Below are 17513 nucleotides of genomic sequence, written 5' to 3'. Positions count from 1 at the left end.
CAAGGTCTCAGGGGAATCATAAGCCGAGGAATTGCAAGGGGAGATGGTCAAACCACGAACATCACATTGTTAATGTGCCCCAGCATCCCCTGCCCACCCAGGCCTGACACCCTCAGGCAGGAAGAAAGAAACCAGAGTTTACAAACACCTCTTTATTGCAGAAATTTCAGGCACAGGTACATGGAAGAAGCTGTATTGCAGATTTTATACAGGGTGGTGTAAGAGGCAGCAGGCACCTACCTCTCTCCCAACCCCCACTCCAAACACACAGCATCCTAAATCAGTCCCACTGAAATCTCCTGAATTTGTGGCCTTCTAAAAACAGTACATCATCCAGTCCTGTGCTCAGTGTAGCCCGACAACTTGTGGGGGTCTGAGGAGTCCTTGGCCTCCATCCATAGTGCAGGAAGGAAGGGGGAGTGCAGGTCAGGCATAACTGTGGTGCCCTCACCAATCCTGAAACCCCTAACAGGGCACCAGCCCAAGACCTGGGTTTGGTTCTAGCTTCTGGTTGCTACCTTGCCACCAGGCTTATACCACCAGAGGTCTCAGGGCTAAAGGGCTAGTTCTGCAATGGGCAAGGCCTCTCTCCCCCAAAGTGAGAAGCAGAAACTGCCCCAACAGTTAAGATTTCCTGGGACTTGAAAACAATGTGAAGGTGTGTGTGTGTGGTGAGAGAGGAAGCAGGAGGCTTAGAGATGCCTTGCAGATGTCTGAGGGGTGAGAAATCCCAGAGCACAAATCCCTCAAACTCAGACTCTGATTGCCTACTTTCGTAACTCTAAGTCTATACTCCAACCCAACTGGGCCTGGCTCTGTGGGCAATGGAGGCTGGGCGTTCTGGGCACTCACCTCTGGGCAATGATATCCAAAGCAGATGGGACAAAATCTGAGCTGCCCTCTGCTTGGCTTGGGGTTTGTGGGGTACCCTGGATGTGATCCTGACCGTTCTGGGGGGTAGAACAGGACCCTCTCCTCAAACCTTTGCTCATTTTATACAGGGTAGTTTTGCTGAGGCCTCAGTCCAGAGCACCTGAACCTGATGAGTCACTTTCAGTGGGATTCTAGATCATCTCTATTACCAGAGCCCTGATCCTACCCAATGTAGGAGTCATCAGAACTGACTGCAGAGGCTTCAGTGCAAAGGAAGCTTTGGGCCGGACCTGAACTCTGTCTGCAGCTCAGTTTTCCAAGACCAGGGGGGCTGAGGTGGGGAATACTATGCCCTACAGGGCTTCTGAGAGAAGCTAGCTGGGAGTGCTGCTTCAGCAGTTTTCTCTTTGCAACAGGTATTGCTGAGTTGGGGGAGAGGTGGGAAGGTGAGACATGAGAGAGCCAATGGGGCAGGGTGATTACTGATGCCCAGCCAACTATTAAACTAATTAAAACAATTTAAACTGTTAAGAAAATTTTGTGGTTTTATTGTATCATGAGGCATTGAAACATCCGAACAAATCAATATCTGGGCGGTGAGGCAGCTGCTTTCTCCTTCACTTCTTTGGGTTACTAGAGCAACTTGTCAGTAGATTAAAAAAAAAAAAAAAAAAAAGACAACCTTTTGCATTACTTAAGTCTTTCCAAGGCATGCGCTGGTACAACACAAACTTCTCCTGTCAGATGCAACTAGTCTAGCATCCAAACATCATGCACAATACCTCGGTAGCAGCGCACTGCGCCCGCTCCCGCCGCGGCCCTGCTCGTTTGTGTATGATATTTGGGGCATCTGGAGGAGTGTGAATAGTATCAGGAAGAGGAGGGAGGAGGAAACAGCATGAGTGCCTGGCTGGGAGGAGGTCAGCCAAAGTTGTGCAGGGCAAGCCTGAACATGTCATTGGTGCAAACCCAAGCATCGTTGATGTTCTTTAATAGGAACATCTGGTGGAACCCCATGATGGGGTCTTCATCAGCCTGTGAGGAGAAAGAAAATGATTCAGTTAGTGGGCCAAAGAACAGGAAGGTAGTTCAGTGGTAGGGGAACAGGACAAAAGAATGCTGACTTTGGGATCAGACCCTACTGTCTTGGACTTAAATTCCAGTAGAGCCAAGGGATACTTGTGAATGTGAATTGATACAACATACTGGGCACACAGGGGCTATGGATGGCAGCTCACGCTGCTGCATGCACTTAAACTGCCGAGTAAGTCACCAGTTAGCTACTGCAACAGAGCAGAGAAAGGACCTGCTCTGAGCTCATGTCTCTAGGCACAGTGATCAATTTGAAAGACTTCTGCAGTGCTCACCACGTAACTTATAGTACCTAAAAACTAAACAGTCTTAGCGTCTGATTACTATGCCAGTTAGTCCAATTAGGAGAAACTACAGCTAATACTGACTGTGACCAGGTAGGTGAGAAAAGCCTCAAAACTGAGTTCACACTGTAATCACAGCTCTACAGAGCAAAAACGAAGCAATGCCACCAGGTGATGTTTCCTGTCATGTCATATATACAACAATTGCAACGAGAAAAGAAAGGCAAAACACCTTCAGCCAAACTGCAGAAGACCAGGATAAAGCCTAGTTAGGGTAGAAGCCCAGTTAACCACCTCGGTCTCTAACACTGCTGGGTTTTCTGGGAGTTATCATCAGCAAGAAGGCAAATCAAGTCTTTTGGGGTTCTGAGTTGGACAGAAACAGCAGAATGAACCTGAAGCCAGGTAGGAATGGGCAAGGAATACTGACCCTAGCCTGGAAAGTGGGCACTGAGCTCCCTGGAGAGACCTCTTCACCCAAAAGGGCCTATTTGAGCACAAACTCTGGGCAGGGTATGTTGGGCAGGCAGGAAAAACTGACAGCAAAGTGCAGGCCAGAAGGTAGGTCCCTCTGGGTCCATGGGTCCATGGCAGAGGCCTAGAGGCTCCCTCTCTCTGCCCTTGTATTTGACTCAGGAGGCCCCACCTAGCCTAGGGAGAAGGCATACAGACCTTCAGAGCCCCACGGTGACACAAGCCCAAGAGACTGGGACCTGGTCAAGGGACAACCAATTCGTCCTGCTTTAGGAAGGAGGAGAGGCTTTTTAGAAACTAAGAATCCGGCTTCAGTCTGCTGGAGCACAATGGGTACGAGTTCCTGGGAGAATTCTTGGGGGACTGAGGAGCTGAAGGCTTTGAAGAGGACAGGTCTTGAGAAAAAGAAAGGAAAGTGCAAAGAGAAGCAGGAGTTCCAAGAATCTGCTTTGCTCAGCAGGTGGAGGAGCCAGCAGCCAGCTCAGGGAGTGGCAGCATGGACTCCAGCAGGTGACTGCGACTCAGCACCCAGCGGGCCCCTCTGGATCCAGCGGCCTACAGAAAGCCCACTTACACCTCAGGGCAGTGCAAAGGCCCAGTAGCTTGGCACCACAGCTCCACCCTGCTCCTATACCTCTTGTCCCTTTTCCAAAAAGGCTCTAGACCAGTACTCTCCAATAGTACTTTCTGTAACAACAGAAATAGTCTATGTCTGGGGGTACCTGGGTGGCTCAGTTGGTTAAGTGTCCGACTCATGATTTCTGCTCAGGTCGTGATCTCATGGGTCGTGAGATCGAGCCCCATGTCAGGCTCTGCGCTCAGTGGGGAGCGTTCTGAAGATTTTCTCTCCTTCTCTCTCTCTCCCTTCCTCTGCCCCTCCCCCCACTCGCACACTCAAATAATCTTTTATTTTTTTATTTTTTTAAAGATTTATTTTTTTATTTTTTTATTTGAGAGAGAGAGAATGAGAGAGAGAGCACATGAGAGGGGGGAGGGTCAGAGGGAGAAGCAGACTCCCTGCCGAGCAGGGAGCCCGATGCGGGACTCGATCCAGGGACTCCAGGATCATGACCTGAGCCGAAGGCAGTCGCTTAACCAACTGAGCCACCCAGGCGCCCCATCTTTTTTTTTTTTTTTTTAAAGATTTATTTATTTATTTGAGAGAGCGAGAATGAGAGAGAGAAAGAGTACATGAGGGGGGGAGGGTTAGAGGAAGAAGCAGGCTCCCCGCCACGCAGGGAGCCCGATGCGGGACTCGATCCAGGGACTCCAGAATCATGACCTGAGCCGAAGGCAGCCGCTTAACCAACTGAGCCACCCAAGCGCCCCCCATCTTTTTTTTTTTTTAAGATTTTATTTATTTATTTATTTGACAGAGAGAGACACAGCGAGAGAGAGAACACAAGCAGAGGGAGTGGGAGAGGGAGAAGCAGGCCCCCCGTTGAGCAGGGAGCCCGATGCGGGGCTCGATCCCAGGACCCTGGGATCACGACCCGAGCCAAAGGCAGACACCCAATAACTGAGCCACCCAGGTGCCCCTCTAATAAATAATCTTAAAAAAAAAAAAAATTCTATGTCTGCACTGTCCAATAGGCAGCCACAAGGACTATGAGCACTTAAAACATGGCTAGTTCAACGGAGAAACTCCATGTTAACTTTATTTCATTTTAATTAATGTAATTTAAAAATAACCATTAAAATCAAAATATAATTTAAAAATGTGATTAGTGGTTATTGTATTGAATTACACGGCTCTAGATGCTTTGGGTGTCCCTTTTTTTTTTTTTTTTTTTTTAAGATTTTATTTATTTATTTGACAGAGACAGACACAGTGAGAGAGGGAACACAAGCAGTGGGAGTGAGAGAGGGAGAAGCAGGCTTCCTGTGGAGCATGGAGCCCGATGTGGGGCTCGATCCCAGGACCCTGGGATCATGACCTGAGCTGAAGGCAGACGCTTAACGACTGAGCCACCCAGGCGCCCCTTGGGTGTCCCTTGATAAGCAGGTCAAATCACAGAGAAGGCAAGGGCGCAGGGCTCTCTCCTCTGCCTGCCCACTCCTTCCTACCACCACCAGTATTATGAGGCAGCAGTACTGTTACCTTGAGCTGGCCCACAACCATGCTGATGATGCAGCTATCTGGCGTGGGCTGATGGTCCTGTGCCGTGATGCTGTGCTGGATTTTCTGGAACGGAAGGCTCTGCAAAAGAAAGAGTGCGTAGTATGCTGTAGCCAGCAGGGCAGGGAAGTAGCTGCTGACAGCAGGGCCCTGGCTCTTACTTACAGACAACTTCTCCACAATGGCAGCTTTCCCCTGGAACTGCTGTCCTTCCCACGTAAGGCATGATGCGTCAATCTGAAAACCAGAAAACATGGGGTCAGGGTCTTATTTGGAAACAATGAGTCCAAGCCTCAGTTTCCTTATCTGTAAAGAAGGGAACTGAAGGTAGCTTCCATACTTTACACTATTAACAACCTCTTTAATTATACTCTATCTTCCCAGAGCCCAGGCTCTGAAACACTAACAAAATACAAATGTATTTAGTAAGTTTGTTTGCCAGTTTTTACTCAAGAAGTTATATGGCCTCTGATATGCCTGAGCCCCAAGCGGGCTATATGTGGCCAAGACTCAGCCAAGTCATCCTGCTGTGTAGTCAGTCAGCACCAGTCCTAGAAAAGCCCACGAGAAATGACTTGGAAACAACGTATATTCATCACCATCTCTAGAGCTCAGGCCGAATTCTACTAAGGCCATTCCCATGGGGACATCCATAGGGTCAGGGAAGGATGGAAGCTGACAAGGCCTCCCAAGGCCTAGTCTGGGACCCTCCCTTCCATCAACATGCAACGCACTAGCTTCCTCCCCTGCCCTCTAGATTTCCCCTGCCATAGCTTTCATGGGCAGAACTGAAAAGTGCCTCTGCTGCTTACCAGCTATAATATTTGGCAAGTTACTTATTTTTCTGAATCTGTTTCCTGACCTTTATTTATTTATTTATATATTTTTGAAGATTTTATTTATTTGAAAGGGAGAGAGCTCGAGCACAAGCATGGGGGGGCACGGGTAGAGGGAGAGTGAGAAGCAGACTCCCCGCTGAGCAGGGAGCCTGATGCAGGGCTCGATCCCAGGACTCTGAGATCATGACCTGAACCGAAGGCAGACACTTTTTTTTTTTTTTAAAGATTTTATTTATTTATTTGACAGAGAGAGACACAGCGAGAGAGGGAACACAAGCAGGGGGAGTGGGAGTGGGAGACGGAGAAGCAGGCTCCCCGCCAAGCAGGGAGCCCAATGCGGGGCTTGATCCCAGGACGCTGGGATCATGACCTGAGCCGAAGGCAGATGCTCAACGACCGAGCCACCGAGGCGCCCCATGAAGGCAGACACTTAACCGACTGAGCCACCCAGGTGCCCGTTTCCTGATCTTTAAAGGGGACATGTGCTGAGGATTATATGAAATGACACAGATAGGGGCAACTACTACACCAAGTAGTTCTTGGTGTATACGATCATCATTAAAATAACACCAAACAATGCCTGCCTAGAAGGATTTCTTAAAAGACACACCAGCCTCCCTCTGGCGCCTGGGTGGCTCAGTCGGTTAAGTGTCTGCCTTCAGCTCAGGTCACAATCTCGGGGTCCTGGGATCAAGCCCCGTGTCGGGCTCCCTGCTCAGTGAGGAGTCTGCTTCTCACTCTCCCTCTGCACCCCCCTCAACTTGTGCTCTCTGTCTCTCTCAAATAAATAAATAAAATCTTAAAAAGGAAAAAAAAAAAAGACACACCAGCCTCCCTGGGCTAACCTCATTTATTTACCATGAGCATTCAGGGCCTTTTGGTCCCCAAAAGGAAGCTGGACTTAGGGCCTCCCGAAGAGCTCAGTTTTGCACTGATGATGTTCATAGCTGCTGCCTCCAGAGAGCACCATGAGCCCTAGCATCTGCCTGCTACTGCGCAATCTGGAACCAGAGGCACTCCCAGGACCATGGGATGGCAAGCCCAGAACACCCTGCCAAGGATATCTGGATCCCTGCTCTTACGGAAGATGACAGAAGGGAATGTGTAGACCAGGTAGTTGGGCTATGCTTTAGGCCCCCTGTCCCATGGACAGAAACTCAGATACAAGGGTAGAGCCAAATCCAGTGAGGGCTACTAGAATTTGTGAACTGGACAGGCTAGCCCAATATCTGAATTGATCCCCTGGAGTCCCATTCAGGCCCTAGAGCTGAAGACTTACATAAATTGCGCCTAGTTGGGTTCTGTCGTTATCAAATAACTGGTAGTAATGTTGAATGAAGCTGGATCCAATCTGCTCCCAAATTGGCTTGTCTCCCATTCTGGAGCGTCACCCGGCCTCGTTGAGACCTGCAAGATGAGCAAGACAGAGAGGGAAGTGTTGGTGCCAAGGGAGCAGGAGGTAGCCAGGTGCTGTTTCTTCACTGACCCCCACCCCTCCTGTCCTCCTTGAGCAGGAAATCCTTTGCTGAGGTCTGTATTCCCATGGAACATAGAGAGGCCCTGGGGAACTGGTAGGAGACCCCTCCCAACACAGACCAGTGCAGGGAGCCCAGAGGTGGACCCGACTCAGCCCCTCCTTTGAGGAGCTATGGATGAGGAAACAAAGGGGTGCCAGGGATGTGAAGCACATAGGATGGGAGCTGAGGGTAGAGCCAAGACAAAGGAAAGTCAGAGCAAGCCCTTCAATGTTCAACGGGGGGTGAGGCTTTTAAGGAGGAGCTAACCGCACCACTCTCCCACATCTTTTCATTTGATCCTCTCAACAACCTGCAAGGCCAGAGTTACTACTATTCTTCCCACTTTGCAGGTCAGAAACTACAGATGTCTGTGTGTGGAGTGTCTTCTATTGCAGTCCTCAGTCCCATCAACACTGCCCCAGGGCTGTATTGGCAGGTGGAGGAAGACAAAGTGAGAGGGGGAGATGGTTCCTCAATGCCCCACTTGCAATGAAACACCAAGTGACCCTCCATTTTAGTGTTGGGAGCAGTTTACTTCTTTGAGCACTGGTAAATCTCTTCATTTCTTCACTGACAGGGTTACCCCTACCCACTTTCAGAGCTGCAGATATGAGTTCAGAAGATCAGAGAGTAATACTGAGGGGTGTTGGGAGGGGAAATGGAGGCTGTGAGGGGGAAACATGTCATCTCTCCATACCCCCCATCCCAGCACTGCCCCTGTTGGAAGGGGATTGCCCCCCTCTGCTCTCTGAGGGGGAAGGGAGACCCCCTCACAGCTACAAACATCACAGCTCTGAGGGTGCTAGTTGGCAAACTAGAGCCCCAGATGAGAGCCACTCTGGCTCTGTTAGCCAGCAGCCCCCCACACCCCCCCACCGGAAGCCCACATCTCACTGAAGGATCCCATGACAGCAGACTTTTATGCTGTTCTATAGTTGGGTCTGACTACCTCCCCATCTCCTGATAACAGGACTCTGAACCTAAGAGGTGTCAACCCTGGCAGACAACAATTAACTGTGGTGGAATATGATGTAAGTCACTACCCTAAAAAGGGCCTCAGCTTCCTCCTCTGTAAGGGGGTGGAACCCAGATGTTGCCAGTGGTTGTAAAGCCTCACTAAGGGAATCTGCTAGTTCGCTCCAGTCCCTATGACCTCACCCAACGCCAGAGGAGCCAGCTGGGATGGATAGTGTAGGGGGGCAGTGGCTTACCCAATCCAGCCAATCTCTTAGCCTATGACCAATACTCCAGCCAATGAGGGGCCAGGAAGATGAGCCAGCTTTATTTTAGGTCCCATAGGAGGTAGTAGCACTAAAAATAGGAGCTCAGTGCTGGGATGACTAAGAAATGTCCAGGATAAAGTCTAAAACAAGTAGAAGAGAAAGCCTGGACCCGGCCATGCCTGCTACACAGGAACACAAGGTGTGTTCCAGTTCATACTCTGCCAAGAAACAAATCAACAAGTGGGAAAAGCATAGGATCAACAGCTAGTCTCAGCTGCTGTCTTGGTCACATTTCCAAGGGATCAGGCTGTGGCTATACCCACTCCCCATCTCAAATCTCGGCCCCTTCCACCCTAGTATTCACTACGTTTGGCTCACTCACTGTGGCCCAGCCCTACAGTATCTTACCCCAAGATGTCCTACTCAGCTCCCAAGAGCTCTGGGGCAAAGGGAAAGCTGGAGGAATGGATGAGGGCCATCTCGCCCTCTGTCCTCAGCAAGGTGGGGCAGCCCTCAGGGAAGGTCTTGGAGAAAGAGTATGCCTTTTGAAAGAAAAAGCATAAGCAAGTGCCTGGACACATGAAAAGAGGTAAGGGCAGGAAACCAGGAAGCTGGAGATGAAGGGTGACAGGAAAAAAGGCTAAATAAAAGCTGATCCAAAGACAAAAGTGGTGCCATGTGGTAGGACAGTGATGCAGAGGAAATGTGGGGGTGTTTTTTCTTTCTTCAATATTGTTCTTAAGGTGTGATAACTTGCCAATACGAAAACTACTTGGCAGAAATAGAGGGTGGAGGGATAAAGGGACAGAAGGGTACTCTGGTCTAGTGGGGCAGGGCAGGGCAAAGTGAGCTTTCCTAAGGAATGAGACTGCTCAGGGCTCCCAGAAAGTGTGAGAAGGAACCTCCAAAACTATGTGGCTTGAGGCCATTTCCAAGTAGGGTCCCCGAAGCTAATACCAACTTGGCTGGCCTGCCTGACCCTGTTTTGTTTATTTGCATGTAGTAATCATGACAGCCATGTGGTCAGATCCCACTGTCATCCCACTTTACAGGTGGGAAAACTGAGGTTCAGCAATATGTCTTGCCCCAAGGCCATCTAGTACATCAGTGCTAATACTGGGTCCCCTGGTTGAAGTCAGTGCTTTCTTCCTGCTAACTTTGTCCCTGAGCTCTAAACAACAAAGCTGGCCATGTCCCTTCTCTACAACAGCCTCACTTTTGGATTAAACCCTGAAGCTCCACAGGTGGCCATCCACACCTGTCCCTATCTCCCTACCATTCTCTCCTACCTTCATCCAGCTCCACACACAAACAGACCAGAACTCGCTGAGCACTTGCTCACTGGTTTTTGCCCCACCCCCACCCCATGAATCCCCTTGCTGGGATGTCCTCCCTCCCCTCATTTGCCTGGTCAGTTCCTGCTCTTCCTTCAGTTCACTGTTCAGACTCCATCTATTTGGGTCCTCCTTCCCAGACTCAAATGTTGACCCCAACCCCATGTGCCAGGGCCTACTCCTCTGCCTAAACACTGTAGCTCTGGGCTAGGAGGATTCCAGTGTGGTTCTTGCCACACCCACTCCACCCGACCCCAATCCCCCAACACAGAGTGTGGCTCAGCAAACTACAGGATTTACAGTTTCTGACTCCAAATTTCCCACAAGCTTTCAACTCATGGCTGGGAGGCAGCATTCCTGCATCCAGAAAAAGAAGCAGGGAGCAAAGCGCCACCCCCCCCCATCCCCACGCACCACAGGAAGGGGTCTGGGCCAGGCTGGGAGGATGCTCCCCAGGATGGCCAGCAAGCCCTGACCTTGCTTCTAATACATATACTGCAGAAAGAACAGTCTGAAAAGAAAAATGCCAAGGCTCAGAAGCAGCCTCACATCAGATTGGGGACTGACCTTCATGACGGCTTCTCCTACAGTTCTTCCAAGAGGGCCGCTGACCACGCCATCTCCTGCTTCACCCCAACAGTCCGCAGGCTGACTGAGGCCAGGCTCCTCGAGGAGCAGAAATGACCTTGATGACCTCTCGCCCACTGAGCATCAGCCTTCACTGACCTTTAGGTCTCTGTGGGTGCAAAGACCCTCTAAGAATGTCTCAAAAACTGTGGCCCTCTCCCAATAAATTTGCACGGAGGTAGAGATGCCCCAGGCTTGTGAATAATTTCGAGTTGTTCACACTCCCTGAGGTTCAGCCACAGACCCCAGGTTAAAACTTCTTTCCCAGAAGACCCCATTAGACAACAGAAAAATTTCATTTTTATCCTCAAATTTTGGGTGTTTCCAGTGACAAAACTTAAATAGCAGTGTCCAGCTGATAACATGTCAATTTTCACTAGTACGTATTAGACACAGAAATGTGCTAAGAGGTCTCTCTATGTGCATTTGCTCCTAATACCCTGTGAATCAACTCCCACATTACACTGCAGCACAATGAAGCTCAGAAAGGTTAGCTCACTCACGCAAGGCCATGAGCCTAATGGATGGTGGAACTAGACGGAACCAGGTTTAGTGGACTCCAGGGCCAAGCCCCCCAGAGACAATAGATCAGACATAAAAATGAGCAGACCACACCAGTGAGAGAAGTGCTCCTGCGCAAGTAAGGCTGAAGCCCTGACCTCTAACCTTGACTCTGTCAGAGAGGGGCAAGACAGAACTGAACCAAGGCTTCTGCCTCCAAACAAAGGGACCAGGCAGATTTCCACACCAAACCCAACAATAGGCGTTTTCATGGGGGATGATCTCACAGTTTTCCCAAACCCGCAAAGTCACAGCTCAGTTCTACCATCTCAGCAAATCAGAGATAGATCCTGGTCTAGCTAAGCCTGGGGCAGGGATGGGGGCAGGAGAGTGATGGGGAAGAAGATGTCACAAACTCCAGACAGATACACAAAAAGACCCACGCTTGTCTTTTCTCAAGCACCCATCACCAAGGCCTGCAGGGAATGCTAGCAGATATGCTGAGCTTCTAGTAGGATCCTTGAAATCAGCATCAACCATGGCCATTACCCTCACATGCCCTATGGCCCTCAAATGTTCCCAGTGACTTCCCTTTCTATTCTCCACTGACAGTCTCAACTACTTAGCCGGCCTTCAAGGCCCCCGGGTGACCTGCCCTCCTGGCTGTCCAACCTCATCTCCTGCCACCCCCTCTCCCCCCTCCTCTACAGCCACTCAGGGTATTTCCCTGTTTCTGGAACATGTTGAGCCTCTTCTCACCCAAGGGCTTTGCAACTGTTTATCCTTCTACCTGGATCACTATTCTCCCTGGATCTTCATGTATCTGGCTCCTTGTCACATATGTGTCAGCTCAAATGTCACCTCCTCACAGACACCTTCTCTGATCACTCAGTCTAAAATAACTGCCCAGCTACTCATTTCACCATCTTGTTTTGTTTTCTTAGCACTTATCACTGCATGAAATAGTCACATTTAACATATCTGTTTATGATCTGTCTCCCCGACCTAGGCAGCCCTGTTCCCATGGTGCCTGGCTTAGCCCTTCTTCTTTGGAGGACTGAATTCTGGACAAACCCTGCTGAATGTAAGTGGCCAAGTGACCCACTTCCCCTTCACCTACACCTTCTGTCCAACTCATCAGGAAACAACCCTTTGTCATCAGTCACCTGTCTGTCTGAGGGTGTGGCAAGTGAGGCTTGGCCCAACCCCCTCTCTCATTTTCAAGGCTTTGGTCACCTGAGGGACAGCTGTGGATCAACAGCAGGCACACAACCACACCCTCAAGGTCTGACCTCTAGCCTACTCCTCCTCTCCCTCATTGTATGACCCTCTGACCCTGTCTCCTCACCAGTAATTACGGGGATGTTGGGGGTAATCAACTGAGAGTATAAAGCAAGACCCAGCAGCAAGGAGTCAGTCAGGTCCTAAGTGAAGCTCCAGCTCAAGAACTAGAAAAAAGGTGGTTACCTCAGCCTCCTGCAAGGATACCACATCATGGAGCAGCCTCGACACAGGACTGGCAACTGCCTAGTCCATCACTCTCCTACCTGAAGTCTGGAGAGCAATCAGCCAAGGTCTGGTGCGTGAATGGCTGGCTGGGACAGAACCCTTTCCTGGGGCAGACCCAAGGCCTAGGTGCCCCCAGCACCCTGAGGGCCTTTTCCTCCTCTTCTGTCTGGAGGAGGGATCCAGAGCTTTTGGGCTGCCCTGGCTAGCTCAGAAGTTGAACCTTGAAACCTGCATTCTGGTCTTTCTGCTCTGTACTTAGTCCATGAGTAGCCTCCCTTTCCCACGTCACTCAAAGATCTCTGGGGCCCCTGTCCTAGACAGCTCCCATCCATGAACTGAACCCCAGGTTATGAAATTGCTGATCAGGTATATATGGACTTGGCTCCCCAGTTGGGCCTGAAGCCCCTAAGTGACCACCCCCATGGTCTGCTACGACCATGCCTGGCGAATACTGTCATGACACTCCAAGACTGAGGTGAGCAGAGGAATGAAGGGATGAACATGGAGTCCCCAGGGTGCTGAACTGGCCTTCTCTGTAAGCCAAACAGTTACATGTGCTCTCTCATCTGAGCCTCATAGCTGTAAAGCTAGTATGATTATCATCATTTTCTAGATGAGGAAACCAAAATTCCAAGAGGTTAAGAAAGAATTCAAGATGACACAAGGCCACTGGCATAGCCAGCATTAAAATGTCCACTAAAATGGCCTGGACTGGAACAGCTGAGAGCCAATGTCAAGTAGCAGAAAGTGTAGAGGTAACAAATGAGATGGTGAGGAATGGAGGCTAGGCCTTTTCTTACCCTCTGAAATCAGCAAGTTCTATGCCTCTCAGTACAGAAAGCCCCTGAGTGCATGCTCGTCTGGTCAAAGCAGGACTACACCATAGCGACTAGTGAGAACTTGCATTTGCCTAGGTCTGAAATCACCTCTGCCAGTGGAACCAATGTCTCTATACACAGACATCACTCCAGGGGGCAGCAGTCTCTGCCCTGGTGAGACCCAGTGGCTCTGATGAAGTATGAGAGGCTTTGAAAAACAATCATTCCATAATTTCCCCAGTTTACTGAAGCAAGCAGCCCTGAGTTCCCCGGCAAGTCAAATACACCCGCCTCTTGAGGGGGAGGTTCTCCTCCTCTGGGGTAGGCCCCTCTCTAGTCTTGGGGCTTAGGGAGCTGGCACATAGGTACCAGCAACATTAAGGGTAAAAGGCAACCTTAGCCCAACCCCCAGGATCCTGTAAGTCTACTTTAACATATAAGAATTCCTTTAGGGGTGCCTGGGTGGCTCAGTCGGTTAAGTGTCAGTCTTCGGCTCAGGTCATGATCTCAGGGTCCTGGGATCGAGCCCCGCATGGGGCTCTCTGCTCAGTGGGGAGCCTGCTTCTCCCTCTCCCGCCACTGCTCCCCCTGCTTGTTCTCTCTCTGTCAAATAAATAAATAAATAAAATCTTAAAAACAAAAACAAAACAAAATCTTAAAAAAAAAAAAAAAAGAAAAAATTAAACTAAAAAAAATTGAAAAAGCAAAAAACCTCCATGATGAGGTTCAACTCAACCCCAACCCATTGGAAATCCTGCTCAACTTCCTTTTTTCTTTTTTTAAAAGATTTTAAAAGGCTCGCTAACAATCTTTTTTCTTCAGTGCTCTAATCATTGCAAAGCCCCCTCTTCTGCACAGGGCCAAGAGCCCCTTTAGGTCCCTTCAACTCAGCCCTAAGTACATAATAACAACATTACTCCTTTCCCCAGCACCAGGACTGGGTAAGACTCATTCTTCTACCTTCAGCCTCGGCCCAGAGCCTAACACACAAAAAGGGCCAAAGAATGGTTGCTGAATAATACTAATCACTGGTGAAAAAGGAAAAGAAAAAAAAAATTCCAAGCAAGATACTAATGCCCCAGTAAGGGAATCCTAGAATACCTTTTATACAAGTGCCTTCCAGTTCTTTTTTTTTTTTTTTTAAGATTTTATTTATTTATTTGACAGAGAGAAACACAGCGAGAGAGGGAACACAAGCAGGGGGAGTGGGAGAGGGAGAAGCAGGCTTCCCGACGAGCAGAGAGCCCGATGCGGGGCTCGATCCCAGGACCCTGGGATCATGACCTGAGCCGAAGACAGACACTTAACGACTGAGCCACCCAGGAGCCCCGTGCCTTCCAGTTCTTAAATTTGAGAATTCTGTGTCATTCTTAAACCATTCATGCCACCCCAACCCACCAACTGCAAAGACAGCAGAATAAAGTGAGATGTAGCTTGGAGAGAAGTACACTCCATGTCAGTAAAGGACCTAGTGTTGAGCTTTTTGAGAACCCAGGCACCCCCACACCCTGCCATGCTTATGCAGCCACATTTCGACTGTTCCATGCCAGACCCCACTTCCAAGTCAGCCCTACATGAATAGAAGGTGCAGACAGATTCTGAAGAACCTCAGGATTCTCCTCTTATCTCTGAGATACAGATGGCCTGCCAAGTTCCAGAAAGGTCAAGGACTTCTGGGGGTCAGGATGCCTACCAATGGCTAGCTAAGCCCAGACACAGAAGTTCTAGAAAACTTCTAGGGTTGGAGTGAGAGGGAGAGACCAGAATTCCTCCTACTCCTGACACCGCTGCCAGTGGTGAAGGAACAGTATCAAAAAGGAACAGTATCTTTTTGACCTTGAAGGAAACCATGATCATCAAGTCACCTAAAGCCTTGGAATGTGCAAACTAATCCATAGATATAAGCCTAGTCAACTGAAACCTGTGTCCTAGACAGAACCAATCCTGACAATATAGAGAGGGTCTTGAAACAACTGCTTCTAGCACTAGGAGATTCCATCACAGGGATCCTATGTATGTCCTGTGGGCAGTCCCTCCTTGTTGCCTATCTCCACCAGCAAACCAGACCCTTCTAAGCCTGCTGAATGAACCTGACTTCCACGTGCTTACGGACCAGGATGTGGACAAGGAGGTTTGAGTTCAGAGAGAAGGGAAGTGCTGGTTAGGAGATCTGGACAGATCTTTGCCTGCCCTCCTCAATCAGAGAGAATGACTAGACAGAGCAGGAAAAGGAAAACTTCCAATGACCAGAAAAACATCACCTGGGGAAATACTCAAGGAAAAAAAAAGTCCAGGGGTGGCGGCTTTCGGCATCATGGGCCTAACTCAACTTTCCTAGGAGACTTGCTTGTTGCTGAGGCCAGGCCTGCAGAGACTTAGCTGCTGCTTTAATCCTTGCAAGAACTATGGCTCAGAAGCTGTACTGGGTCAGAGAAATCAAGGAATCAACAAGCTGTTTCTTCCCCAAATCCCAAGGTTCTCTCTGGACTGGTCCCTTAATACATCATCAATCAATGAGAAATGCCTTTACAAAGCCCCTCAGAAGACTACTCTAAGGCTAGATACTCCTCCTCTCCCAGGACTCAAAGGGGTAGCTGGAGCCATCACTGAAGGCAGTTTCCCAAGGCTCAACCAGCATCTTGCCTGTACACAGGTTACTCCAACCTGTACAGGTTACTCCGGAAGTGAGCAAGCAAGTGAGGGAAGTCTGACTGTCTGCAGCTTTCAGCTTTAGTTCTCTCACCCAGGCTTCAGAAGGGCCCCGAAGAGTCTGAATCTGAGCCCCACAGCCCAAATGTGCCCCACCACCAATGTGGCTTCAAATCCAGTCTGTCGTTTGGCACTGGGCTCATGGTCCTCAGGCCCGGATTCTACTTTCCCCTCCACTAAACCTCACCTTATCACCACCATTCTCCTGGAATCATTCTCCTCCGTGGGAGGAGGGCGGATGACTCTGGGAAGGGCAGATGTGAGGATTAGGCTGCGCCGGAGTTCTAATAACGTGTTGGGGGCTCACACATCCAACCTCACCTCCTTGGCTTCCTTCCTCCCCTCCTCCACTAACTCGGCCGCCCAACCCACCCACCGCTGGGGCCTGGTCCCCCGATAGAAGGGCGGGGTCTGAGCCTACCAGTCCGGAGCCGCTCATCACATCAGGCCAGATCCTCCAAGGCTGGCGGGGGGTGAAGTCCCATGTGGAACCCCCTCCCGCCCCAGATTCCCTGACCTGCCCTCCACGCAGGAACCTACGCATGAATTCCAGAGTGGGAGTTAGGTTTTGTGCACTCCCAACGGGTAGACAAGCAGGGGAGAGTTCACCTACATCCTAGCCTGGCTATAGTCGGGAACCGGGTGAGAGTCCTAATCCCGGGCTGCGGCAGGAAAGCGCCCTTACCCAATGCTGACTCCGGAGCGAGCCGGGTGGCCTTGCCCATCCCCGGATCCTTCGCTGGCGGGTGGCAGGACGTGGGGCTGGGGTCGTCCCGCTAGCCTGCCTGCAGAGCTTGCGGGACTCGGGCAGGCCGGGCTAGGCCAGACGGGGCGGGGCCCGGAGAGCCCCATCCGGGTGGTCTGGACCAGAGAAAAAAAGGCCCGGCCGCCGCGCAGTCCGGTGCACCCGCCATGGACACGATAGCCGGATAGGCGCCTGGCTGTCTCTCTCTGTGTTCCCCCCGGTCGCCGCCTCAGAGGACCGGCGGGAGGCGGAGCCGCGCGCGACACATGGCCCCGTCCCCGCGCGGCTTTGGGCCGCCGGTGTTGCGGGGGCGCCCGGAGACTGGCAGCGGAGGCTCCAGGCGGCCCAGAGTGCGGCTCCAGCGGCCCAGCCCCCGCCCCGGCGCGCTAGCCCCGACACTCACCCGAGGGGCTGGCACGATGGCGGCAGCGGCGGCGGCGGCAACCCAGCGCGGTCTGCGACCGACTGTCCCTTCCCCCCTGCCTTCCCTCGCCACCCCGTTGCACTCTGGGAAACGCAGTCCCCCTGAGCTCCTTTCTGGCATAGATGTGCCAGGAGAAAACTACAGTTCCCAGTGTGCTATGCGCCGAGGACCGGCCACGGCCCGCAGCGCGGGAGGTGAGGCTAAGCAGGGGAGGGAGGCTACCAGGGCGAGCCCCTGAGAATTGTGGTCTAGTGGAAGCCTCTGGAACACCCGGGGTTGGCGCCAGGCAAGGGTCAAGGCTCAGTTGTCGCCAGGTCCCAGCTGGTCCGGCCCCGCCCAGGTTGCGCGGTGGTTTGGAGCAGGCCCCGCCTCCGTGGGATTCCGGCCTGGCCCCAAGCAGGCCCAGACGCCCCTCCCGGGGCCCC

General features: G+C 51.0%; 1 protein-coding gene across 3 annotated transcripts; it reads right to left on the bottom strand.

The window, feature by feature from the left end:
* Positions 1-137: 137 nt before the first annotated feature.
* NUTF2 (nuclear transport factor 2) lies at positions 138-17173 on the bottom strand. Of its 3 annotated transcripts, XM_032424458.1 has the most exons (6): positions 17068-17172; positions 10323-10491; positions 6961-7088; positions 5008-5079; positions 4825-4923; positions 138-1908 (listed from the first exon to the last, which is right to left on the bottom strand). In XM_032424458.1, the coding sequence occupies exons 3-6, from the start codon at positions 7057-7059 to the stop codon at positions 1795-1797; spliced, it is 384 nt and encodes a 127-aa protein (XP_032280349.1). In that variant the 5' UTR covers positions 7060-7088; positions 10323-10491; positions 17068-17172; the 3' UTR covers positions 138-1794. The 3 variants fall into 3 exon arrangements, with proteins under 3 accessions (XP_032280349.1, XP_032280348.1, XP_032280350.1); XM_032424457.1 differs by lacking the exon at positions 10323-10491 and having other exon boundaries at positions 17068-17173; XM_032424459.1 differs by lacking the exons at positions 10323-10491; positions 17068-17172 and adding an exon at positions 16605-17055.
* Positions 17174-17513: the final 340 nt, after the last annotated feature.

Source organism: Phoca vitulina, unplaced genomic scaffold (genome assembly GCF_004348235.1).
Source record: "Phoca vitulina isolate PV1807 unplaced genomic scaffold, GSC_HSeal_1.0 scaffold30, whole genome shotgun sequence".
Classification (NCBI taxonomy): Eukaryota; Metazoa; Chordata; class Mammalia; order Carnivora; family Phocidae; genus Phoca; species Phoca vitulina.
This window is presented reverse-complemented; position numbering and strand designations above follow the sequence as displayed.